The 26,062-nt window shown below is 51.7% G+C and overlaps 4 protein-coding genes and 1 long non-coding RNA gene across 7 annotated transcripts in view; 4 read left to right on the plus strand and 1 right to left on the minus strand.

Annotated features, from left to right (window-relative positions):
* Positions 1 to 5,152, plus strand: part of DNAJC18 (DnaJ heat shock protein family (Hsp40) member C18) — a 29,885-nt gene extending 24,733 nt beyond the window's left edge. For both annotated transcript variants that reach the window (XM_082725589.1, XM_082725588.1), the window contains one exon: positions 1,719 to 5,152. In XM_082725589.1, the coding sequence (XP_082581715.1) occupies positions 1,719 to 1,843 (125 nt within the window). In that variant the 3' untranslated portion in view covers positions 1,844 to 5,152. The remainder of the gene's footprint in view (positions 1 to 1,718) is intronic.
* A 5,876-nt stretch (positions 5,153 to 11,028) lies between these two features.
* On the plus strand, positions 11,029 to 16,728 carry SPATA24 (spermatogenesis associated 24). Of its 2 annotated transcripts, XM_082725605.1 has the most exons (6): positions 11,029 to 11,233; positions 12,443 to 12,508; positions 12,735 to 12,865; positions 12,951 to 13,021; positions 16,356 to 16,458; positions 16,566 to 16,728. In XM_082725605.1, the coding sequence occupies exons 1-6, from the start codon at positions 11,117 to 11,119 to the stop codon at positions 16,693 to 16,695; spliced, it is 618 nt and encodes a 205-aa protein (XP_082581731.1). In that variant the 5' UTR covers positions 11,029 to 11,116; the 3' UTR covers positions 16,696 to 16,728. The 2 variants fall into 2 exon arrangements, with proteins under 2 accessions (XP_082581731.1, XP_082581732.1); XM_082725606.1 differs by lacking the exons at positions 16,356 to 16,458; positions 16,566 to 16,728 and adding an exon at positions 16,014 to 16,215 and having other exon boundaries at positions 11,047 to 11,233.
* LOC309862119 lies at positions 13,546 to 16,007 on the minus strand. Its single transcript, XR_014310307.1, has 2 exons — positions 15,318 to 16,007; positions 13,546 to 15,099 (listed from the first exon to the last, which is right to left on the minus strand). It is a non-coding gene; the product is annotated as an uncharacterized lncRNA (long non-coding RNA).
* A 795-nt stretch (positions 16,729 to 17,523) lies between the features above and the next one.
* PROB1 (proline rich basic protein 1) lies at positions 17,524 to 23,262 on the plus strand. The gene has a single exon (XM_082725485.1). It carries the CDS (start codon positions 18,690 to 18,692, stop codon positions 21,747 to 21,749), a length of 3,060 nt encoding a protein of 1,019 aa, XP_082581611.1. The 5' UTR covers positions 17,524 to 18,689; the 3' UTR covers positions 21,750 to 23,262.
* Positions 23,263 to 23,871: 609 nt separating this feature from the next.
* Positions 23,872 to 26,001, plus strand: MZB1 (marginal zone B and B1 cell specific protein). The gene is made up of 4 exons (XM_082725608.1): positions 23,872 to 24,129; positions 24,910 to 25,037; positions 25,407 to 25,517; positions 25,616 to 26,001. Exons 1-4 carry the CDS (start codon positions 23,956 to 23,958, stop codon positions 25,770 to 25,772), a joined length of 570 nt encoding a protein of 189 aa, XP_082581734.1. The 5' UTR covers positions 23,872 to 23,955; the 3' UTR covers positions 25,773 to 26,001.
* Positions 26,002 to 26,062: the final 61 nt, after the last annotated feature.

Consider the following 26,062-nt stretch of genomic DNA (forward strand, 5'->3'; position numbering starts at 1 on the left):
ATCCATCTAAGTGCAGTTACCCTTCACCAGCTTGTTAGAATGGACTGCAATGTAGAAAATAGTAAGAATCACTAACCCTTAATTCTTTCTAGAATGAGATGTCAGGCAGTGAGGCACTGAGATAAGCTCAGCAAACAAAGTGATTAAGGAAATCACTGAAGGAAAAGTTAAGCCACAGAATCTGTTCCATATGCCGGCATACCAATGACTCCAGAGGACCAAAGGCGTAGAGGCCTGAACAGGTTTCCCACATGCCAGAGAAGCCAGGGAAATGGAGTTGGTGAGGTGGGCAGGCCCGGGGCGGCGGGGGGTGGGGGGGCTTTCATTTGGGCGTGGCACATGGGGCTCCAGGAAGCCCTATCACCCACAACCATGAGGGCGCCAAGGCACGCCCTGGCTGGCAGGCACTGCAGGCAACTGCACCAGCGGCTAAAAGCACATTGTTCAGGGGCCCCGGGGACAGGCCGCCTGCCAAGCCACTAGGGCCCCGGGCTCAGAGCCTCCATTGTAGAGGGAGGGTTTTCGTGCATGGCCGCCCCTCACCCTGGAGTCTTGCACTTAATCTGCACTTCGGGCCTTCCTTGGTGTAAATAGAATCATTGTGAGCAGAAATGCCAGTGTTTTGTGTTGATAGAAACTTACTCAGAAACCAATGCCCGTTGTTCCCCCTGGCAAAGTATTAATTCCTGTTTCCAGTCAGTTTGCTGATTAATCAGACAGGTGCCTCTCGTTCCAGCAAGAAAAACAAAATCTGTTGGCAGGATGATTAAGAATGGATAGACATATTTCAAAATGATTAAAATAGCATTTTCACAAGTATGGTCCTTTAAACACCGAGTAGCTGCCTGCTGTCGGAGGCTTTCAAAAGCCACACAGCCCATCCAAGCGTGCCATCCTGTTAATACACAACACGTCTCTGGGGGAGGGGGGTGCTTTTCAGGCTTTCCTTCCTAAGAATGTCTCTGAAACCTGACAAAAGAATGAAAAATAGAGGCCGCCAAACTGCCGTTGCGTTGGGAAAGAACGGAGATTATATTCTGGTTAAAAATAGAATGACCTTCTCCACCATGAAGAGAAAATGAAATTCATTTAGTCAAGGAGACAAAGGTCACCGGATCCAGATGATTTCACTTTTAAAAGAGCCCAGCTGCCTTTGGCCTTTGAGTTAGGGACCCCACATGTGGTGAGGGAATGAAGAAAGCTGCCAGCAGCCTGGCCTTTTATAGAAGGCATACCCACCGGAGGGAGGCTCTGTGTCAGTTAGCATGTCTGAGTTATGATCCAGCCATGCAGGGGACAGAATGGAGCAGCTGTCTTTGTTTCAGATGACAGGAACAGGCGATTGGACTCCATTCTCTCCCAACTGCCATCTGAATGCCATTCGTAGAGAGGCTGTGAAACGGAGTCTCCTCTTACTGCACACATGCACGTTTCCTAAATCTGGTGCCAAATGTTCTATTGATAAGAACTAAGTCCAGTGCTTTTATAATAGAGCACGGATACTGTAGGACTCCAGGACCACAGGTGGCCTTTAATCCTCGGCACCTGGTGTAGCCGAGCTACCGGACTTGAGTTTCTCGAATAAATGAGTAAGCATTTCTCAAATTTAATTAAAAGAAAAAGCATGAAAATAAAAGGAGCTGTGTTTCCAGAAATACTGAAACAAAACAAAGGAGCTCAACTCTCTTGATGAATTGGTTACCTCTTTTATCTTTCAGAGTCGGAATTGACAAATTTGGCAGGATTATACAGAGATGAACGACTGAAACAGAAGGCAGAGTCATTGAAACTTGAAAACTGTGAAAAACTTTCCAAACTCATTGGCCTGCGCAGAGGTGGCTGAAAGGATTGCTAGTCCTGCACTGGGTTGGGGTTTTGCTACTTGTTACTATTTATGTTCCTAATTCCATTTTATAATACAAAATTAGGAAATGACGAACATTTTACAACTTGCTAACTTTCGTGGGTAGAGTTGAAGGCACTTGAGCATGGAGCCAGACTTGCCATCACAGAATCCTTCCTGGGGATTGGCTCCAGGGGCCACTAACAGTTCACCTGAATTGAATTAAAGGCAAAGTGTTCGATGCAGCCCCCCTGCTCCATGCCTATCCTGCCACTAGGACTGCAGTTCAGGCATCCCAGGGCAGGTCCACGTTTTCTTCCTCCTTCCCTTCTTCAGTTAAGTCTTGATATCCGGTCGTTCCTAGGCATAGCCAAAGCAGCTTTGCATTAGTTGTTTACAGTGTACACGGAGAATGATAGCTCTCCCTTCCTGTGAGTCCTCATGGCCCCTAGCATTCAGCTCTTGGAACAGGTGCCCACCCAACTTTGCATTTTCTAAGGGAAATGAGAGATGTAAACTATTACAGTCAATAGTTTTCCATTGCCAATCTCTGTTCAGAGTTACTAGCATTAGCAAACTGCCTGATTTGATTTTCTTTTACTTCTTTAATCCTCTCTCTTGTTAGAGGGTCCAGAAAGTAAAAGCCACTGGTTAAAAGAAACAGTTCCATGGACAGCCCAGTAGCAGAAAGCAGGGACCTAGGGATGAAGATAAAACACATGCCTGAGTCTCAGCTTCTCAGTGCAGGTTCCCGAGGCCATCACAGAATCTGGAGAATATGAGTGGTTTTTTGCCATTTCCTCTTGCAGCATCACACTTGACCGGAGTTCCTACACCCCACACAAGTACAGTGGTCAGACCTAAGAGCAGACATTGCCGGCCAACCAGACTGGTTGCTCAAGCCTAGAGCTGGAGGGGAAAGTCCCTCTTTCCATTGCTTCGGAGGTCAGTGTTGGTCCCAGCCATCCCGGTCTTTAACCCAGGGCCCCATCGCTTGTGATATGAGATGCCTTTTCACATAATCAACATTTATTGAGTGTCTAGCGTGAAACCGGAGCTCTCACATATATTTTCTTACTTTAGCCTCCTCACAACTCTGTGAAGGAGACGTATTATCCTTTTGTTTATGAAAGAGAACATTGTCCCAGAGAGGATGAATGGATGACCCAGTCACAAAACTGGTAATGGCAGAGCTAGGTTATCAAGTAGAAAATGCCATTTCTTTGGCAGTTCTAGCCAGATTGGTAAGGCATAATCTTTCCCAAGGATGCCCCAGTACCCCCTGACCATGTGACCCTGTGACCGTATATCCATTTTATGGCAGTCCTGTGTTCACTCTGGACCTTCCTCCCTGGCCTTGAGGGAACAAGACCCTCTCTATAACAATTCTGTATACAAAACAAGAGGTCCTCAAAGGCAGGCAACCGTTCCCACTGGTGACAAGGAAGAGGTTAGTTACTACCTAGGCCTGATGGTTCTGGGCCCTCTCTTCTAAGTGAACTACCAGGACTGAGCTGCCTAGATCATCATGAATCAGAACCTGGAAGATCAATAGGTGACTGTAGTCTACATTCAATGTTTTCTTCAGGAGGGAAGGAAAGTTCCTATATCAAAACTGATTTCCAAAGTAGAGTTTGTCCTTTCAGAGGCATAGCCATGATTTAGGCAGACGTGTCTAGCATGGTTCAACATGGACATTCCACAGGGTCGAGAGATGGGTTCTGAGGTGAAGATCTTTGGTGGCTGGAAGGGGACACCTGCTCAGCTGTGGGAAGGGGAGCAGCTCCAGAGAAGCCAGATTTTGCTGCTCAGCTAGGTCTATCTTCCTCGTCTGGGGGGACTTCCTTGATCCTTTCTGAGTAATTGAGGGGATTTATACTATAAAATATGCCTGTGAGCCAAACAGGCTTATGGAAAGATTCCCTATTCACACAAAAATCAAAGCTCTCCCCTTCCCAACTCCAGTCTCTTCTAGAAAAAAAGGGACCATGATTAAACTGACTTGACATGGATTTCATGGCAGAGATGTGTTGCCTGTGATGATACAAAACAGAGGTAAAACTAACTCCATTAAACATCAGGTCTCTTTGTCTGTTTTCATAGCACTGATGGTACTGTTGTATTTATTACCTAAGAGACTACAACACATCTGGCTTTCCTCTCAGTAAAATGGTATTTGCCTTTGTTAAAGAATAGTTTCATCTGTTTGGTACAGTCCAGAATATAGCTGCACTCTAATTTCCTGGGTTCTGTTTTAGATGGGTTGTCTGCATGGTGGTAAAATAAGCATCTTCCTCTTGCCTACATCTTCTGGAAGTTTTCCTGATTATGTATAAACTCCTTAGGTAAGGCTTTTTCTTGCTGTTTTGCTGCGTCGTTCTCTACGGTAACATGAGCATTCACTCCGAATGGAGAGGGGTGACATGGGAGTAGGGCTGAGGAGGCCGAGCGGCTCGAGCAGAAGGTGAAGCTCCCACTCATCAGAGTGAAAGGGCTCTCTGCACCGGCTGATCCGCAGTGAGGAGGGGAGGGCGAAAACCCTTCTCACACAGAGGACACCAGAGCCTCAAGGAATCCGTGTCCCCACATTAACAACCCTGGGGTTCATCTGTTCAAACCAGAAAACTTCTGAACTTCCTGGATCAGCTCCAGGCCTCACAGCTTGGGACAAGTGTCCCAAGACTTGGGACACTTGGGACAAGAGACCAGTAAGAAAGTGCCATCGCTATGCTTTCTGTTGGAAACTATTAGAAATCACACAACTCCAAACCCCACTGGAACATGGGATCCAGAAGCCCCGCCAAGCCTTGTGCTGTTCTCATTTTCATCCTTCATGCTCAGGACTGGCTTTGTGAGGAGGCATTGTTGGGATTCCAGAAGTTTTCTGTTACAACTGGCCACACTTGCTAGCTCATTGTCTCTGCATGCTCTGTTCCTCACAGAAGCTAGCTCTTAATTAGTATTTATTTTGGACTCATTTATGGTATAAGCTTAGTGTTCTAATATATTAATTTTTGGAAAGGGCCCAGTTACTCCACATCATATTTTTTGAGCCTGCGTTGCTGATCCCTCGTGCAGTGACCACTGAGTAACTATATATCAATGTGTTCGATATTGATTACATCATTTGCCTCACACTCAGTATTTAGAATTAATGATGTGAATGTTCTGTGACCAGAGCTGGGTTTGACACCGATGGAATCTGCTCCTGGGGCAATACGAATCCTGAAAACTCTGGTCACCTGATCCACTGCATCTGGATTGAGTGTATTTTAACAGAGAAAGAAATTAAATGATTTTATACAAAAAGAATGGGTCTATATTTTCCCTTTGTTCTTTTCCTCTTGCTCATGTCACCCCTGGGCACCACGTCCTTCCTCACTGCCCTCGAGCCACCTGGGACTAGAGGCCTACTCTCTTCTGCTCCAGCCTTCCCGAATCCGTCACTGGAACTGTTGGTGTTAAGAACAACAGAGAACTGGTGACATCACCAATTCCATAGGCCTCTTCTATCAGGTAACAAGAGCAGCCACAGCATATCACAGCCAACGCACAGAGCTAAACCACTTAGCTTTCTAAAACCAGGTGTTATCCCAGTTCCTTAATGGCCTTGTTCCCGATGACCCATGTTTTAGGAAGTCTTGGTTGAAATATACAGGACATAGGGGACTCCTGCCTGACTCAGAACAACATGTGACTTTTGATCTCAGGGTCATGAGCTCGAGCCCCAGGTTGGGTGGAGAGAGAACTAAAAAATAACTAAATAAAAGACTTTAATAATACAGTACATGGTTCCTAATAATACCTTTCATTTGGAAAAAGATGGCGATGAAATTCAATTCATCAAAGATGGAGCACTTACTGTGTTGGGTGGGCTGAGTGTGGGGCTGGGGAACAAGTGAGACCCAGAACCATGGCTTCCCCCTCAGCACTGAGGGGGAAGCCAACTTTAGACCGTGCTTCCCAGCAGGATGAATGTCAGAGGGGAAATCAAGGAAACCTTGGGGATCTATAACAGGAATTCAATCCAGTGTGAGCCTTCAGTGCAAGCAACTCTAAGGAAGAGAGACTTGAAACATAATCACCCTTCTTACAGAATGCAGTCATTTTTTTTTTTAACAGAAGAGGGAAGCAACACTCAGTGCTTCCAGTTCCATGCATAGCACCACCCTCTGTCCAAGGGTGAAAGTTAGAAAGCTAGGAAATGTCGTATAGTAGACTGCATTTGGTAACCCCTAAAGGACCACATGTAATATTTGTGCTCTTGTGTAGTCCCCTTTCTAATCAGGGCTGGCCTTTGATCTTTCACCAATAGAATGTGGCAAAATCAGCAGCTTCCATTTTTGCACTTAGGGAAAGCCAGCTGCCATATCAGTCCAACCACCCTGCAAACTCTAAGCTAACCCCATGGAGAAGAGAAGCACCAAACAACTGAGCGAGCAGCAGGAACTGAGAACCCAGACATAAAATCTAAGCCCAGCTGTGTAGGCCACCCAAGCCGACGGGCAGGACATAAATGAGCTGTCCCATCAAGCCCTGTTCAAACAGCAGAATCACGAGCAAATGATACTATGGTTATTGTTTTTTAAGTCATGACATTTTGTGGTAGTTTCTTTGCAGCGTAGACAACCAGAACACCTTGGCTCCCTTTTTCCCCATATCCCCTCCTTCCTTAAGTCCTATCAGTCTGACCTCCTGAAGAGTCCAAATCCAACTGCTCTCTTCTCCTCTGACACCATCTGACTCTAAAACTACCAGCCCCTTTTTGTGATGAAAACTGCAATAGCTTTGGGGTGCCTGGGGGGCACAGTTGGTTGAACGTCAGACCCTTGGTTTCGGCTCTGGTCTGATCTCAGGGTTGTGAGACTGCATTGGGCTCTGCAGTCAACCCTGAGTCTGCTTATGTTTCTCTCTCCCTCTGCCCCTGCCCCCTGCTCACTCGTTCTCTCAAATAAATAAATCTTTTTTTAAAAATGCAATAGCAGGGCCCCTGGGTGGCTCAGTGGGTTAAGCCTCTGCCTTCGGCTCAGGTCATGATCTCAGGGTCCTGGGATCAAGACCTGCATTGGGCTCTCTGCTCGGCAGGGAGGGGAGAAGGGGAGAAGGGACCTGCTTCCCCTTCTCTCTGCCTGCCTCTCTGCCTACTTGTGATCTCTCTCTCACTCTCTGTGTCAAATAAATAAATTTTTTTTAATGCAATAGCTTTTTTTTTTTTTACCTTTATTTAAGCAATCTCTACATCCAACATGGGGCTCAAACTCACAACCCTGAGATCAAGAGCTGCGTGCTTTACTGAATGAGCCAGCCATGTGCTCCAAAAACTGTAATAGCTGCTTAAGTACAAGTAGTGTCTATGCATCTACTCAGGACCACGTCCAATCTGTACACCTCACTGCAACCAGAGAGATCTTTTCAGGACACAAATTATGTCACACTCTTGCCCAAAGTATTTGAGCAGCTTTCTTTTGCCCCCAGAATAAAAACCATCAAAGTTCTTAACACGGCCTAACACTGAACAAGGTTCTACCCAGTTTCTGGCCACTGACCCTTCTTGCCCTTGTACAACCTTTTCATTTCTGCCATACTAACTTTTTAATTATTATAATCTGCCAACACCTTTTGCCCCAGGGACCTTATAAATACTGTTCCCTCTTTCTGGAACCCTTTCCAACTCACCTGCCCCTACCTGTTTTGTTAAGTGCCTCCTTGTAATCTTAATAGGTTTCAGCACAAACATCCTACTTCCTCACAAAAGGCTTCCTGGACACCCCAAACTGGGCAAAATCTCCCTTTAAAATACTCTCATGCAGGGCAACTGGCTGGCTCAGCAAGTAAGCATGTGACCCTTAATTGCAGGGTCATCAGTTCAACCCTACCTTGGGCATGAAGACTACGTAAAAGGCAAAACAAGACAAAACAAAACACAGTCCTTTCTTAACACCTGTCATAGATATGTTATTTATTTGGATAATGACTCAATTTGGGATTTAAGTGTGTGTTTATTTGATGCTTGTCTCCCCACTAGACTAAGTTTCATTCTGATTTTATCTGATGTGAACCTTGAAAAAATGACATGTCATCTGCCAGGATGTCCACTGGAAGTGCAGCCCGAATTCTTTGAAACTACTCCTACAATAGATAGGATGTGTTCCCTCTCCTTGCATCTGAACTCTGAGGCTCCCTGGCAAATAGAATATAGCAGAATTTACACTGTGCCAGTTTTCAGGCCCAAGCCTTAAGAAAATGATCATCTTCCTTTTCCTATCACCTTGGATGCTTTCTCTTAAACCTAATCTCCATACTATAAGAAAGCCCAAACAGCCCATGGAGGGGAACAAGAACCTTGGTCAGCCTCAAATGAGCTCCCAGCTGATAACTCCAACTTGGCCAGTTATGTAAGTGAGCTATCTTGGAAATAGAATTTCTAGCCTCTTTCCCTCTCCCTCCCTCACTCCCTCCACCCAAAATCCCAGCTGATATAACATGGAGCAGAGATGAGTTTTCACTATTGAACCCTGCCCAAATTGGAGTTTCCCGAGTGAAATGACTTTTTTTTTAAGCTGTAAATTTTGAATGCTTCATTATACAGCAATAGGTAATAGGAACCTCAACCAGAATGACAACGCTGTGCAGAAAGGAAACACTTCCTGGGTTAGGATCACAGAGCTGTTTGTGATGTTATGTCATCCCGACCCTCACTGAGCCCTGACTGAGGCCAGGAGCCTGTAGTATTTGTTGGCATACAGATGGGAGTCTGTGGCAGTCCCCCAACCAGGATGACCATCCTTCATGTCCATGCTGGTATGCAGACATGGACCCAGGCTTCTCTCTTGCTCATAATCTCCTATCCCCAGGGAAGTAGCTGGTGGGGACTACTGAACTCCAGAGTTTTGCCCTCGACATTTCCAGTGCTGAACAACTAGCTACATGTGGCTAGTGGCTGCCGTACCGAACAGTGCAAATGTAGACTACGGCCATCACATAAGTTTTATTGGACTGTACTGCTCTAGGCTCTTTAAGATTGGTCAACAGAAATGGCCTTGCTCTCTTGGAGCCCTGGGTGGCATAGTTGGCTGAGGGTCTGACTCTTGGTTTAAGCTGGGGTTGAGATCTCTGGGTTGCAGTATCCAGCCCTCAGTGGGCTCTGCACCCCACCTGGGGCTCCAAACTCATCACGGAGTCTGCTGGAGTTTCTTTCTCCTTCTCCCTCTGCCCCTCACCATATTTGTGCTGTCTCTCCCCTCACCCTATCTCTCTCTGTCTCTCTCTCAATAGATGGATAGAGAAAGAAAAAAAGAAAGAAAAAGGAAAATAGGAAGGAAGAAAGAGGAAGGTAGGAAGGAAGGAGGGAAGGAAGGAAGGGAGAAAGAAAGAAAGAAAGAAAGAAAGAAAGAAAGAAAGAAAGAAAGAAAGAAAGAAAGAAAGAAAGAGGGGTAGGGAGGGAGGAAGAAGGAAGGGAGAGAGAAAGGAAGAAAGAAAGGAAGGTATGGCCTTGCTCTCCAGGATGTGAGAAAAGACATAAGAAACACTGAAAAATCAAACAAGGGCTACCACTGGGAAATCCACAGAAATGGCCACATTGATCAGGCCACAAATTTCAACCCCAAAAGAGGCTCCTAGGGAGCCTTCTGGAGCAGCCTAAGTGGCCTACCTGAACTTTCAGCTCCTCTTCCTGGTTACTGATAATACTTTCTCCAAACTACTTAATAGAGTCATTTCCTGCTTAGGAGTATTAAATTCCACAATTTCAGTACCCATTATGTTCAACAAAAATCTAACACAGCATCATGGTTAAGAACATGGATTCTGGGGGCGCCTGGGTGGCTCAGTGGGTTAAGCCACTGCCTTTGGCTCAGGTCATGATCTCAGGGTCCTGGGATCAAGCCCTGCATGGGGCTCTCTGCTCAGCAGGGAGCCTGCTTCCCTTCCTCTCTCTCTGCCTGCCTCTCTGCCTACTTGTGATCTCTCTCTGTCAAATAAATAAATAAAATCTTTTAAAAAAAGAACATGGATTCTGGAGGGGTGCCTGGGTGGCTCAGTGGGTTAAAGCCTCTGCCTTTAGCTCAGGTTGTGATCTCGGGGTCCTGGGAGGTCCTGGGATCGAGCCCAACATCAGGCTCTCTGCTCAGCAGGGAGCCTGCTTCCTCATTCTCTCTGCTGGCCTCTCTGCCTACTTGTGATCTCTCTTTTTCTGTTAAATAAATAAATAAAAATCTTCAAAAAAGAAAGAACATGGACTCTGGAATCAAACCTCCCATGTTAAAACACTGTTCCAAAGCTGCTTAGCTTGGGTGACCTTGGCAAGTTACTCATCCTCATAGAACCTGCATTTCATCTGTAAAAGATTAAAATCTTCTTCCCAAGATTATTGTGAAGATCACATGAAATAGTACTATAAAGGCATAATGGTGCCACAAAATAGTAAATACTCAGTAAATTTTAGCTCTGATTTTTCCTCAGCTTATTTGATCTTATTTGGGTTTCCAAAAAGCCCTCAAAGGGGATTTGGTGAGGATGTGTCGTCACTATAGGATCATTTTATCCTTCTGCACATCTACAGAAGGAGTGCTCGCTTCGGCAGCACATATACAGAAGGAGATGGAGAACCTCTGTTCTCCATCACTTCGATGCCCCTCTTTAGTTCTCCTTATCTCTTCAGTACCTTGACACAGTTGAACATGGGTCCACTGTGGCTGCCAAAACCTGGTACCTGCGTAGGAGGACTCTTATCTTGGGTGAGGCCACTTTCTTTTCCCGTTCCTGGGCTTTGGGCCACCTAAGTAGAGAGTATCAGAAGAGGCTGGAGTCCCATACTCTGGGGGAAATCTAGAGATTAGGGCGCGAGAAAGAAGCTTGTGAAGCTAAAGATGCAGGGGTTGCCTTAGTTAGCTCTTGCTTCACAGGTCTAGCAGTTTAACAGGCCCTGGGAGAAGGCTGAGAGAGCCGTTCTCTGAGCGAGGCCTGTTCACTTCCCTAAGGAAGAATAAGCCGGACCCCGACTGCTCCTTCTGTCTGCGTGGCAAATACAAGACGAAACAGGTGTGCAGATAAACTATGAACTTAAATTACTAAAGGTTGTTAGAGATCTCCCCCACCCCAGGAGGCACCTTTCAGAGAGCGGCTCCTTTAAGAGGCGGGCCCCATCCCTGCTAACAAAGGAAGTCCCCGCCCCCAGTTGCCAGGATGCTCTGTGGCGTCGCATTCTCATTGGTGGGCGACGGTGGGTGAGGCGCCCAGAGACAGCCATTTCCAACGAGCTGGCGTGGGCGAAAGATGGCGACGCCCCTCGGGTGGTCGCAGGGGGGCTCTGGATCAGTGTGTCTCGCCTTCGATCAACTGCGGGACGTGATCGAATCTCAGGAGGAACTGATCCATCAGCTGAGGAACGTGGTACGCAGCCAGAAAACCTCGGGGAGAGGCCGACCTGAACACCTAAATGGAGGGGGCGGGGCCAGACCCTATCCCGAAGCCAGTGGCGAGCTTAGAGCACATTGCCAATGGCGTCATCAGGGGGAGGCGGGGCCCAGATGTCTTATAGCTAGTAGGAGTGGAGACAAAATGATGCAAGGTCTTCACGAATGTCTACCATGGAATTTAAATCAAAGTCAAGTTCATTTCTACTTCCTGTTTGGTTGTATAAGTCCGGGTAGTTATGTCCCAGTCTATTCACCGAGCCTCACTTTGCCCATTTCTAGTTGGAGAGTACTTCATTGGCTTCCCAGGGCGCTCAGGTGCAGGCACTGAAGCTATAAAATCTTTTCTCTTGTGGGCATCCCCACATGGCGCTGTCTAGTGTAGCGCCATGCTGAGGGCAGTAAGCACTGGTTTGTCCCTTACACATGTGAACTTAAGGGGTTCCGACCTCTTTATGCCCCTTTGCTTTTGCCTTCTAGTCAAACCCTCGTTCCTGAGCAAAACATTGGAGCCACAGGTTACCTGGACAGGCATGGTAAAATCCTGGCCAGTTGGGAGTTCATGGTTTCTCTCTCTCTCTCTCTCTCTCTCTTTTTTCTATCTTGATTAGAAGATCGTGAGATAGCTCCATCTCAGAAGCAAAACTGACTTAACATCTATTTCTCACTCTTAATAGGTATGTGCAGCTCTAGGCACTGAATTACCTACAATTCCCTAAGGGTAACTAGCTCTTTTTCTTCACAGCTGGCATCTGCTGGCATTTGCATGTGTGTTCTCACCATCTGAAACACTTTTCTGTTCCACCACCACTTCTGGCCCGCCCCATTTAGTAGTCAGATGCCCTGTCTGATGATCTTTCTTTGGAAGGAATTCTGATCTTTCCCCAGGCCAGAGGCCTCCCCTGAGCACCATAGCCCTTTGTGGTTCTCCATCATACTTCCATACCGTTTTAGAAGTGCTGGCTGCAAGTTGTCTCCTATATCAAACTGGTTACTCCTTAAGGGTAGGTAGGACCTAGAGCTGAGCCACTGTGAATCTTATGGAACCACATTCTCCCTTCTCAGATCTCAAGTCTCATGCTAGGTGCCCTGGGTATCATTCCACTGTCTGACCTTGGTCCTGATCCCTAGAGAGCGCTCCTCCCACTCCAGCCCCAGGCCCTCCCTGAGCCAGGCTCTGTTGCAGATGGTTCTCCAGGATGAAAATTTTGTCAGTAAAGAAGAGTTCCAGGCAGTGGAGAAGAAGCTGGTGGTAAGTAATGGCCTCTGCAGGCTCCTAATCTTTTCCCATTTCCTGGGATTCCTGTGGATGAGCACAGTTATTGAAGTTTCTGAGAGCCTCCAGCCCTACCTGTGAGGACAGAATCTTCCTGGGTCCTGGCTTCCATGTGCCTCTCTGAGAAAGGGAGCTGGTTAAGGGGATCTAGGAAACCAGGGTGGCTTGGGGGGTAATGAGGTCACTGCTGCTGCCCCTGCAGGAAGAAAAAGCTGCCCACGCCAAGACCAAGGTCCTCCTGGCCAAGGAAGAGGAGAAGTTGCAGTTTGCCCTCGGGGAAGTAGAGGTGCTATCTAAACAGCTGGAGCAAGAGAAGCTAGCTTTTGAAAAGGCGTGAGTGGACCTTGGTAGGAGGGGAAGAGTTGGGGGTCCAGTCTGCCTGTCAGCCTTCCCACCCTTTCTTTTATTCTCCACCCAGGCTCTCCAGTGTCAAGAGCAGAGCCCTGCAGGAATCCAGCAAGAAGGACCAGCTCATCACCAAGTGCAATGGTAGGCGGGAGGCCCGTGCCCCCCCCCATGCTTACATGCATGGGTTCTTCCCTAACAGCCCAGTGCCCATGTCCAGGGCAGGGTTTCACCCCAACTTCTGCCCCCGGCTGAGGATACAGGCAGGCCCAGGCGGGCCACACCTTCGCAAAGGCCTACAGGGACCAGGCAGGCCACGGAAATGAGGGAAGCAGTTGGTGTACAATATTCTTCATGGCCATAAAAGAACGGGCTCGCTCCCATTTTTCTTGAAACATACGACCTTCTTAGTCCACCTTTTGTTTTCCCACTTTTGATGGGTATTAGAAATAGCGTAATTTACTCATAACTATTACAAGAGGGACAACAGGGCAAGCTCAGTCCCATTTGGGAGCTGACCCCTAGTGTCAGGGTTGGAGACCCAGCAGGGAGGAGTGGGGACCATGGTGATGGGAAGAGCCATGCCACTTCTCAAGGGCTTAATGTCTCTGCCATGGGAATGGGGACCCAGTATTGTCAGATCTTTAAAAAAGAAACTAGAAGCCAGGTTTGTTTTTTTTGTTGTTGTTGTTTTTTTTAATTTAAAGATTTTATTTATTTATTTGACAGACAGAGATTACAAGTAGGCAGAGAGGCAGGCAGAGAGAGAGGAGGAAGCAGGCTCACTGCTGGGCAGAGAGCCTGATGTGGGGCTCGATCCCAGGACCCCGGGATCATGACCTGAGCTGAAGGCAGAGGCTTAACCCACTGAGCCACCCAGGCGCCCCTGGAAGCCAGGTTTTAACGGAAACTTTTCTGACTTTTTAGTGTTGGCAACTGATTTCAAAATTTTAAAACTATTGTATGGGCCAAGTAAAATATGTCTGTAGGCCATTAATTTTCATCTCTGCTCTGTGCCAGATGGCTGTGATCACTTCTTGGCTCAGCTGGTGCTAAGTTTGGGGGCACTTTTTGTTAGCCATCCAGTGTCCCTAGATCTCAGGAACCCCTTTTTGGTTTCCCAGAACACTAAATTCCCTTTACCTAGTCGTTTCTATTAAGAAATAGATATGGATTCCATATGCAGTTTTGAGTAGGCCAGAGACTAGAGCCCAAGTCCAAAAGATATTCAGGGTCCCTCCTGATGGGCTGTCACCTGGAGTCTTGGGCACCCCATACCCACCAATCCAGCCCTCACTCCCCCTTGGTGAGTACTCTCACTGGTAAGATGGCAGCAGGCTGATGTCTCAGTCTCGCTAGGTGGGCTGACAGGCCTCATGGCTGTTTGAACAAGGCCTCCCACTGGGGCCCCCTGGGGCCCAACAGGCAGTCACTGCCTCCATACCCAAGGCCACTGGACCGCAGTTCTTCCTCCCTCTCTACCTATTCCCCCACCTCCTGAAAAGGAACCTAGAGGTCTTTCCTGGTGGTGCCAAGGCATTTCCTAGAGATCAGTCAAGGCCACAGTGCTCCCGTCTGCTTATGCAAGGTGTGTGTGTATATGTGATGGAGATGGAACCTGGCTGCCTCTCCCCAGAATGTCCTAAACCCCTTTAGTGGGACACAAACCCTCAAGTGAGCAAATCTCATGACCTAAGCCTTCCCCTGGCCTGTGCCCTCCCTACCCTCTAACCTCCCTTTATGTGGGTTTAGTTTGATTTTTACACTTACATAGTTTCTTATTTTTCTCAAAGGGATTTTCTAACCATTTTCTCATTAGGTGCTATTTATCTTAAATTCATCTCTCATTTATTTTAAAAGATTCACATAAATTTCTGATGCCTTTTTCCAAAATATCTTCACAATCAATCAGTCTGGGTGACCTTGGGAAGAAGGGTCAACAGTCCTGGTTCTGTGACCCACAGAGCTCATTTTCATTCTCTTCCTTCCCCTGTGTCTTTGTCTGTGTCCTCTTTTCTATGCTGTGCCTTAACTTTTTACCAAATCTTTTCTTTGAAACCTTAAATGCTTTAGCATTTCTGCATTTTTAGAGTTTGTGTTCTAGTTAATGTTGATCCAGTCTTTAAAGGCAATGGGATTTTCTTCCTATGAGGATCAGAATTTTCCAGGGCTGCCCAAGGGACAGTTCATATTAAAAAAAGCGCCCTCCAGATCCCTACAGCCTCTTTCTTTTTTTTTTTTTTTTTTTTTAATTTTATTTATTTATTTGACAGAGAGAAATCACAAGTAGATGGAGAGGCAGGCAGAGAGAGAGAGAGGGAAGCAGGCTCCCTGCTGAGCAGAGAGCCCGATGCGGGACTCGATCCCAGGACCCTGAGATCATGACCTGAGCCGAATGCAGCGGCTTAACCCACTGAGCCACCCAGGCGCCCCCTACAGCCTCTTTCAATTTTGATGCAAGACACAAAAATCATCTTTGCATCTAATGAGCATTTAATGTGGGGGTAAGCTTTGCCACCACTCTCTCCCTGGGTGCTCCCCATGCCCTTGTGGAACAGGAGCTGTCCCTGTCCCCATTACAGATGAGGAAACGGCTCTAGAAAAGGAGGCAACTTGCCCAAAGTGGTAATGCTGTCTCATCAATATTAACACTGTTGAAACATTGCCTTGTTCTGTTCTCTCATCAGTTCCTGAGTCTTAACCCTCAGGAGCTGCTCCTTGAGAGTGGGGGACCCTATCTTCTCCTCTGGAGCCCTAGCACAGGGCTGGGCATCCAGCTGGCCCTCAGTAGGTCTGCTGGGATTGAGATGATTGAACTAACTAATATTTCTAAGTCCTAAACCCCCAGAGGATATCCTGTTCATTCATTCCACAAATAAATTTATTGTGCACCTTCTTTGTGCCAGGTACTCTTTCAGACCTTAGGGTTAAAACAGTAAATTTAAAAAATATTTATCCTTGTGGATTTTGTGCATAGAAATCCCAGTAGGGAAGACAACAAGTGAGTAAAATATATGGTATGTTAGCTATGGGGGCTAAGAAGAAAAAGAAAGCAGGCAAAAGGGATAGGAATTATTGAGAGGGGTTGTACTTTTAGACTGGGAAGGATTTTGCCAAGGAAGTCATATCTGTAAAGATTGGCAGGAGTTAAGGAAAGGAACCATTCATCCTCAAGCCTATGGGCAGCGCTGTCCACCTCTCTGCAAGGGCCTCCACCTGCCCTCATGTGGCTCACCTGGTCCAGAAATAGAGTTGTGAAGTCACTGACACGTTCATCAGACATTGTGCCCCTCAGCCACCATCCTGTCAAAACTCCCTAATAAACTCATTCTTACTAAGGTGTTAGCAGCTACTTGTGGAGAACCCCTGGGTGGGGGGATTCAAGTTCTTAAAAAACCTGTAAAGGAATGAATGCCTATCTCAGGAAGGAACCCGTGGGATGGGAACCACCCCTCCTCCCTGCCTCTCTCCCCCACAGAGATTGAGTCTCACATTATAAAGCAAGAAGATATACTTAATGGCAAAGAGAATGAGATTAAGGAGTTGCAGCAAGTTATCAGCCAGCAGAAACAGATCTTCAGGTGAGGGGTCTGGGCCAGGCTGGGGGTTGTTGATGGAAGTGGGGAACCAGGTCTCTGGCCCCTACCGTAGACTGCCCCCAGCCCATGCCCAGCCGGCTCCGTTGCAGGAATCACATGTCTGACTACCGGATCCAGAAGCAACAGGAGAACTACATGGCCCAAGTACTGGACCAGAAGCATAAGAAAGCCTCAGGGACGCTTCAGGCCCGGAGCCACCAGCGCCCCAGGGAAAAATAAAATGGTCGTCGCCTTCCTGTTCTTTGGCTGTAATGCCCGACCTCTGCCTTCTCTGCTGTGGGGGTCCCCATCCTTATCCTTCCTATCCCCGTGGGTCCTGGCCCTTGCCACCACCGGCCTCACCAGGGGCCTGATTCCCAGGGAAGAGACAGGGGAAGAAGCGGAAGGTGCTTTTTTTCCCTTCCTGCTTGCCTTCTGGAGGACCTTTGTGACAGAGGGAAAATCAAGTTACCAGGGACTTAGAGGGGGACAGGGCTTGGACCACCGCCTTGTAGGCCACTCCCAAGTTTAGAAAAGGATGCTGCCCAGGTCTCCAGCCCTTGACACTTCCCTCCTTCTCTTAGGTAATAGGGAGAGGGGAAGTGGGGGGTTGTAGTCTAGGGGAGGACTACTTTGTTGTCTAATAGGCACTGTCCTTCCTACTCTTGGTACTTAATCCCTCCCTATGTAAACAGCTCTGGTTACCCCTGGTTACCTATAAACACTCCACCCCACTCCCAGCGCCCTGGTATATTTAACTCTCCCAACTTGGCTATAGAGCAGGAAGGGCTGTGTGTGTGTCTGTGTGTGTGTGTATGACAGACAGAGAGAAAGAGAGAAGCCCTGACCAGAGTCATCAAAAACAGTGGGTTCCAGGACCACAATGAATTTGGGAAATTCATTTCCATCATATAACAAGACTGTTACACCTGTGAATCATACTTGTACCCTCTTACACTTCCCCCAAACTGAGGCTCAACTCTAATCAAGGGGAAACAGTGGAAACAGTCTCTGAAGGGGCTATGACTTGCTAAAGTTGCATATGCAGGCTAGAAGAGGGGCAGCATTGATCCTGTCAAAAGGCATCATTGATGGCTAGGTGAGCAGGGTGACATCCAGGCCGGGCACCCACTGGGATGCTGGGTCAGATTTATCAAGTCTAGCCGAACCTAGGTCAGTGTGAGGGTGAGTGCATAGGAGAGGGGGAGGTGCTGGTGCTTTTGCTCCGAGGCCAGCTAGGGCCTAAATCATAGCACCACTGAAGCCAGAAGTTTCAAGGCAAATGGTGCCCACTGTCATTATCCCAGGACAGTGACAGATGGTAGCTGCTTCCCCACCAGTTCCTGTCCCCAGGGTGGGTCCTTAGGTGGTGGGGGCTTGAGTGAGGGCCTTGCAAGTGCCTAGGGGACCATAGAGCTCTTTCTGCCTCAGAGGGGCTTTACATAGGGGCCCACAGCTACCCCCAAAGATTCCTAAGAGACTCCACATCAGCATCTAGCCCTTGTTCTTGGTGCCAAGGCCATCTGTGAAAGCTAGAGCTATCCACTCCAGCCCCTTCAGTATGTTCCCACTAAAGGCAATGGGTCCAGTCAGGGACTACACCTTCCAGAGGCAATAGCACAACTTTTGGATTTAGAGGAGCCCTCCAAGCATTGCTCCTCCATCAAAGATTGTGGGGTGATGGGTCAAGGAAAGTGGTGAGTGCACCCTATGAACTCTAACTGGGACAACTGATGAGAGGGCCAAGGAGAAGAGGAGCACGGCAGTGATAGGAAACCTGGGGCTAAGAGGAAGACGAAATTGCTCAGAAGACCTGAGTCGCCTGACAAAAAAGTCTGGTCCCAGTCCCCTGACTCACATTCTGATCCACAGCCCTGGTCCACACGTTTGACCTCAGCCAGGTCCCCGCTCAGCCTCTCTCTGAGCCGGTGAGGAGCAGTCAGGCCTAGCTCCTGACTTCCAACCGGGCACCCACTGGTCCCTCACCGTCCTGTCAGCCCGAGGCTGGATAGGCATCGGAGGCCTCTGGCCCGCACCAGAGGAGAATGTTAGAAAAGTGAAGCCCAGGGGCCAAGGCTGTTCCGTTGGCGTCGCCACTGATTCGAGAGGGGACGCGGCCGCTTTAAGGCGCGGTGACCCCACGACATCTGCGGGCGGGGCGGGGACAGTGCGGGCGTCCGTGGCACCAGTGGAGGAGAACGTGAGGGAGGTAGTGCGCGGCGTCCAGCCCCACCATGCTGACCACGCTCACCCGGCCAGCCCTGCCTGGGCTCCCAGGGCAGCTGCCCGCGGCCCCCGCGCGGCGTCAGGATTCCTCCGGCTCGTCAGGCTCCTACCACACGGCTCCGGGTTCTCCAGAGCCCCCGGACGCTGGGCCGGACGCAGGGTGCCGGGCGAAGTGGCCCGGGGGGGCCCCTGCGCTGGGGGCGGGCGCACAGCCTCGCCTGTCCGTCAGCGCCCAGAATAGCCGCCAGCAGCTCCGGCCCGGCTCGGGTTTCCCGCGAGGTCCGGGCTCCGGCCCGCCGCCACCCCAGCCCCAGCTGCGCATGCTGCCGTCGGGGGAGATGGAAGTCATCTTCGGCGCCGGGGCATTGTTCGGCCGCTCTGACGCGGCGGATAGCGAGGTGCAACAACTCACCGCGCGGGCTTTCCGCAGCCTCTCTCCGCCCGGGCCTGCGACTCCGGCTCCCGCCGCACCGACGCCTCAGACCCCCGACGGCGGCTCCCGCTGGGCCACTTACCTGGAGCTGCGGCCCCGCGGGCCGAGTCCCGGGACCCCAGCGCAGTTCGAGTGTGTGGAGGTGGCGCTGGAGGAGCGCGACGCGCCCGCCAGGACCCGGACAGTGCCCAAGCGTCAGATCGAGCTGCGCCCCCGGCCCCGGAGTCCCCCGCGGGAGGCGGGAGCGCCGCGCCCCCGACTGCTTCTGCGCACTGGCTCGCTGGACGAGTCGCTGGGTCGCCTGCAGGCAGCCGCCGGCCTAGTGCAGACAGCACTGGCCAGAAAACTGAGCCCTGCGGCCCCTGTCCCGAGCAGCGCCACCTTCGGGCCCACGGGGCGGCCAGAGTGTGCGACCCGGGAAACGGACCGCATTGCCCGAAGAGTCCTGGAGGAGGCCAGGTCTCGGCCACCCCGCGTGCACTATAGTTCAGCCCCCACTAGGGCACCACGGCCGTGGCCCAGCCTCCGAGAGCGCGCGATTCGGCGCGACAAACCCGCGCCGGGGACCGAGCCGCTGGGTCCGGTTAGTTCCAGCATCTTCCTGCAGTCAGGGGAGAAGACTGAAGAGGCGCACAGTCAGGAACTCAAGACTCGGTTTCCTCGAGAGTCTCCGGATCGAACCGTCCTGAGAGCACAGAGTCCACCTTTCGAGTCTACAGCCCCCCAGGAAGTTCCCAGTAAGGCTGGCAGGCCAAGGAGCTCGTCCCCGCTGTGGCAGGCTCCAAATGGAACCTTACGCGGCCCACTCTGCCCGTCTCCCCAGAATCTGCTCCCATGGAATCGGGCTCTTCGGAGGGTAAGTAGCCCATCGTTCCCTGAGGCATCCTCTGCATGGGGAAATCAGGATCCCGCTGTCGAGGAAACGGTCAGCAGAAGCCCTTCCCCACCTACCCTTTCCCAGTGGAATCACGGTGTTGCCAGGACAAGAAGCCCATCCCCCAAAGCTTCCCTATCGGAGGTTCCAGAACCGACAGTTAGTTATACGGCAGAGGGCTGTAGAAACCCGTCCCCGCCGGCCTTGTCCTCATGGAAGGCTCCAGATCGTATTAATGGAACGTGGAATCCAGCTCCCCAAGAGACGTGGGATCGCACACTGCAGGGCTCATCGATGGTATCTACGTCGGAAGCTCTGAACCCGGTAGGACAGGAGGAGCTGGAGCTGCCTAGGCCATCCGCACCCGGGACTCCCGAGCTCACGAAGGCGCTAAGTCCTTCCACGCGGGAGATGCGGGATCCTGCCTTCCAAGGCAGTCAGCAGTCGCCAGAAGCGGCTGCACCTGAGCTGCCCCTCAGTCGCCCGGTGGGCACCCTGGAGGCCGATGTGCGCCAGGAAGCCGTGGGCCCTGGAGAAGCCGCCTCGGGTCGGCCGCGCGTGGCCATCCCACGGCCCCGAGACGTGCGCAAGATGGTGAAGACCACGTATGCGCCCAGCTTCCCCGCCGGAACCCCGGCTTTGGGGCTGCCTGCGCCTCCTACGGAACCCCGCGGGGAGGAGGGCGGAGCATCCAAGACACAGGAGTTCCAGGCGCTGGGGTCCCCAGGCCCAGCTCACTACACTTCTGTGTATCTCAAGGACTTTCTTCCGGTTGTGACGCACCCCTACGAGCCCCCAGAGCCGCCTACTGACACAGTACCCCGGGACGCTTCGCAGCCCAACGGGGTCCTGAGGCGGAGAGCAGAGAACAGCACAGCAAAACCCTTCGCGCGCACTGAGATCCGCCTGCCCGGTACACTGGTTTTGGGCCTCCGGCCGGAGGGAACCGGGGGAGTTCTGGTGCGCGGTGCTGGCAAAGAGAACCGCGATGCTGAAGCCCAGCGCCTGGTCCCCGACGGTGAGGGGCGGACCAGCCCTCTAGGCGGCGCTCGCGCCTCACCCCAGCAGTCGCCCTTAGGGGCAGCCGGGCCCCAACCACCCCGACCACCCTGCCCCGACTCCCCGCAGGCGCACCCTAGCTCGAGCCCTGGGATCGCACCCAAACTGGAGGTGCGCCCTGGAGCCCCCGAGCCCGCGACTGCCGTCCAGTCGGCTCTCCCGCGGGAACCCCAGGTGTCGGCTGGCAGGACAGCCCCGCCCCAGCCCCGTGCAGCCTCGGCGCCTCCAATGGACCGGTCTCCGGAGGGCCCCTTGCAGGGGGCCCGCAGGCCACCGGGGACCGCGTACGCGGGGAAGGTCCTGGTGGACCCCGAGAGCGGCCGCTACTACTTTGTGGAGGCGCCGCGGCAGCCTCGGCTGCGGCTGCTCTTCGACCCCGAAAGCGGGCAATATGTAGAGGTGCTGGTGCCACCGTCGCCCCCGGGACCACCCCGCCGCGTCTACACCCCGCTGGCCCTGGGTTCTGGCCTCTACCCGCCTGCCTATGGGCCTCTCTCGGGACTCTCAGTCCCGCCTTCCCCTGGCCCACCGGCCTTCAGCGGCCCCCAAGTACCCTGGATTTCCGAGGCGGGGCCCCTGGATGGGATGTACTACCTGCCCGTGAGTGGAACCCCCAGCCCTGCACCTCCTCTGCTACTCTGTGCTCCGCCCAACAGTTCAGGTTCAGCCGAACCCTGCAAGGGATCCTTGTTCCCCGTGTGAAGCCCCAGGGCCTGATCCCCATGGTGTTGGGGCCTGTTTGATGGCCTTGGAAGTTCCAGCATCCAGTCCCCTACCCACCGTTCCTTCTATCACCTCCCTCTCTTTTACCCTTCCCCGCCCATCTTCACACTGGAAGTTACCTTCAGAGAATGTATCAGACTTTGGGACTGATGGAGCTGGGACTCAGAAAGTGGTTGCCTACTTCCTCCTCCAACAAAACTGTATCCTCTTTTCCCAGGCATTCCCAGAGTGTGGGGTGTGTGTGTGTGTGTGTGTGTGAAAGTGAGGCGTCTTAGGAGTTGTTCCTAGGAGCTGACTTGAGGGCATGTTGGGAGTTCACTGAGGGCAACAAGAAAGAGGCTCAGCAGAGGATGGGGCTGCTCATGGAGGTGGTGAGCTGTCTGTCCCTCCCTGAAGGTGGACCCAGCTGAGGAGGAACAGGCTAGTGAGTGCTGGTGGGATGAAGGGAGGACTGTGACTAGCAACCCTGTTATTGTTTGGAAGAGGCTCTGAGCCTTGGCGTGGGAGGCTGTGTGGGAAAGTGGCCAGTACAGCCACCAGGCCAAGCTGGATCTGAGAAAGGGAGCTTCAGGGACGGCAAGTGGAGATGGAGCAGGAATGTCATATGGAAGGGGCTATAGAGGGTCAGCCTGGGGACGGGGCTTGAGTGGGGAGGCAGTGGTAGTCTCCAGCTGGGAGCCCCACTTCTAATCCTCCCCTCAACCTCAGCATCTGACTTGGCCTCTCTAAGCCCTCAGAGCTGAGCAGGCACATCCTGGGGCCAAGAGTGGAGGCTTAAGGCATTCCCACCCAGGGTGGGGGACAGATGAAGTGAATCATCAGGAAGAACTTACAAGCAGGAAGGATGGTTAAGCCTCTCGACCCCTCTTGGTGTAGTGGAGGGTGAGTTAGGGCTAGGGCAACAGAAAGGATGCCATGGGGGTAGGGAGCAGGGCAGAGAGACTTGGAGCCCTCAGCTGGTTCTACTCCCTTGGTAACAGATGTAGCAACTGTGCCGAGAGAAGGCCTGGCTTGGGAGGCTGGTCACAGCAAGGAAGGAACAGAACCCAGAGCCTATGTTCTAATTGCATTGACATTGCTGGAGCCTCTGAGGAGTGCTGAGAGAGATGCATGGGGTAGGGGGTGCTCTGCGGGTGGGGTGGGGGGGTCTGTGTGTAGTTCTGAGCTTGAAGTGGTGGGGCCTTGTTGAACTGATATGTGATGTGATGAGTTTGGGGAAGAACAGTTCCCATTAGAAGCAGTTTTTAGGGATGGAGATTGATGCCTTACCTAAGTTCTAGGCCTCTGGGCGGTCTTGGTCCCAGGAAGTTCCACCTCCCTGCCTGGGGCTGGAAGCTGACTGGGAGAGCTGTGAATCAGAATAAACCTGAACAACTTCTCATGGCCAGAGATGTTGGTTTTGATGGCACGGAGGGCCCGGGGTCCCTCCTGCTCCCCTCCCCTCATCCTGTGTGCAATAAATCACTGACCCAATGAGCCATGATCCTTGGAACAGCTGGTGTAAGTTGTCTGATTTCTGACTTCCTGCTGCGACCTCCGACACCCCCTGTGATGCTCTTCCATGCCTGGGTGTGGCCTGGGTGGAGGGGGCCCTAGGGCCCAGGAAAGGGGCCCTGTATGTCTTTCTTGCATCATGGCATCCTCGTGTCTGCAAACTTGCCTCCCAGGAGAGAGACCTAGGCTGGCAGCCACGCCTGAGATCTCATTCTCCCTGGTGGCTGGGTGGCCAGTGGGCTTTGGGGTCAGTCAGGCTCAGGTTCTAACTTCAGTATGGCCCTTCTAAGTTGTATGGTCTTGGATTCATCACTTCTCTCTGAGCCTCCATGTGCTCATAAAATTGACACTAACACACCACCTCTCACCTCGGTACTCAGTACAGCGCCCACCGAGTGGCCAGATCCCAGGACATGGGAGGGATCACCCCATGCGTCCTGGCCCAGGCCCAGCTGCCCTCCTTATGTCACTGGAAAGTGGAGCTGAGTTGGTGGCAGCGGGGATCCCAGTAGAGGAGATGTACACGTGGCATCTCTAGGGCCCTGGGGGAAGGAAGAGGTGGGAAGGGTGAGGTGTTGGTTCCTCATTGGTCTGGGTTAGGCTTTCCGGGGTGGTCCCCACTGCACACAGGCACACACACACACCTGCGCCCCAACCGCAGCCCAGGCTCACTGAGCCAGCTCCACTGACCATGACGCTGTCTCTGCCGCTGTTACTGCTGCTGGGAGCCTGGGCCATCCCAGGGGGCTTTGGGGACAGGGCCCCACTCACAGCCACGGCCCCACAGCTAGACGATGAAGAGAAGTACTCAGCTCACATGCCTGCTCACCTGCGCTGTGATGCCTGCAGGGCAGTGGTCTACCAGGTGAGTACCTACCCCCTGCAGTTCCCTGGCCCCTGTCCAGGTCCCTCCTGAAGCCAGGCCCTTCCATCTACCTCTGATCCTACCACTGGCCTTTGATTTCCAAACCCCTACCCTGGGCCCATGACATTGCCAACTGCACGTCACCCAAACCTCCATGCCTCAGTTTACCTATCTCTCAGCCCAACAGAGAGCAAATAATCTGGGACATCCCCCAGTATCTTGAGACCCCAGGAGTCACTTGCTTGTCCTCTCTGACTCCTCCCTTTCTGGGCTTATCCTTGGGTCTAGACCCCTTCCCTGACTGGAGAGCATGGGTGTGTATGTACACGTGTGCACATGGTTTGAGCGCATGAATACATGCATGAGTATGTCTTGAGTTCAGAAAGAAACCTATCAAGCATGCCTGAGTACCTCTGTTGGGGGAGGGAAGCCTATGAGTACACGTGACATTGAAGACTGGTCTCTGGTTTTCTGTTGGTTTTTTTTTTCCTTTCCTTGTTCTTACGGTTTAAAATAGCATGACGGATGGGCAGTTGTGCCCTGGAAGGAGCCCCAGCGCTTAGGCCTAACTTCCCACCGCAGCGTTTCCTACCCACCCACCCCATCTCAGGGAAGTGGATCCTACTTTAGCAAACCCAGTTCCAACTTTCAGAACCTAGGGGAGGAGCCAAAACTCTCCCTTGCCACCTCACTCTCTCCTGAAGACACAGGCTCCTGTCTGACCCTCCCCCGCCATTGAGCAGTCCTGGAGCCTTGGCTCTCAGCCCCTTATTGTTCTAGATGTGGCATTATTTGGCAAAGGCAGAGGCCAAGCTTCACACCCCAGACTCAGGGGGGCAGCGGCAGGAGCTGAGCGAGTCTGTATACACAGAAGTCCTGGACCAGAGCTGCACCCAGACCTGGCAGGGGTGAGTCAAGAATCTGGCCCCTACCATCCTCCTCTAGGGGTAGAGCTGATGGATAGAGGTTCCCACTCTCCCACTCACACCAGACACACACTCCACTAAGACTATAAAGTCCAGGGTAGCGGGTTGGTTGGGATGAAGTCTGAGGTCTATTTGCTGAGGGCAAATAGAATGCTACGTGGCCAGGGGACAATGGTGCTGTGGGACCTTGTGCCGGGGACTCTCTCTGGTTCTCAGTTTTCCCTCAGGGAGGATCAGAATCTGGACTCTGAATTCAGCAAATACCCCATGTGCCCAGCTTCATGTGGAGTTGTATCCCTTGCTGGCAGGGCTCCACTAATACTGTATCCCTCTCCTTCCTGCTGCTTCCAGCTATGGGATCCGAGAAGTGAACCAGGTGAAACGTCTCACAGGCCCAGGACTCAGCAAGGGCCCAGAGCCAACCATCAGTGTGATGATCACAGGGGGCCCCTGGCCCACCAGGTAATGATAGGAGTGTGGGGGTGGGAAGGAGACCTTGGAGCCTTGATCATCCCCCTGAGGGGCAGGCAGGGTCTGAGGCTCCTGTCGGGCTTCCCTAGGCTCTCCACGACATGTTTGCACTACCTGGGGGAGTTTGGAGAAGACCAGATCTATGAAGTCTACCAACAAAGCCGAGGGGCTCTGGAGACATTGCTGTGTGGAGGACCCGGAGGGGCCTGCTTGGAAGAGGCGACTGTCACAAGGACAGAGCTCTAGTCTGACTCCTTCCCCTTCCTGGTCAGCCCCTGAAGACAGCTGGGGCATCCTCTAGAACTGCCCCACTCTTTTCAGCAGGCTGCCTTGGAGGGCAGAAAGGCCATGCTTTTCTGTGCTGCCATGGCCCCTCCCTCCTCCAGCTTCAGGACTCGGGGCCATGTGTGTGTGTCGGGGGTGGGGTGGGGGAAGGCCTTCCCCTCTGGACTCGAATAAAACCCAGTGACCTTGATGTCTTGATTTTTTCTCTCTGCAACAGATGCTTGTTGGGGGTGGTACCTGGGTGGCTCAGC

The sequence above is a fragment of the Mustela nivalis genome, assembly GCF_964662115.1.
Source record: "Mustela nivalis genome assembly, chromosome: 3".
NCBI classification, from domain to species: domain Eukaryota; kingdom Metazoa; phylum Chordata; class Mammalia; order Carnivora; family Mustelidae; genus Mustela; species Mustela nivalis.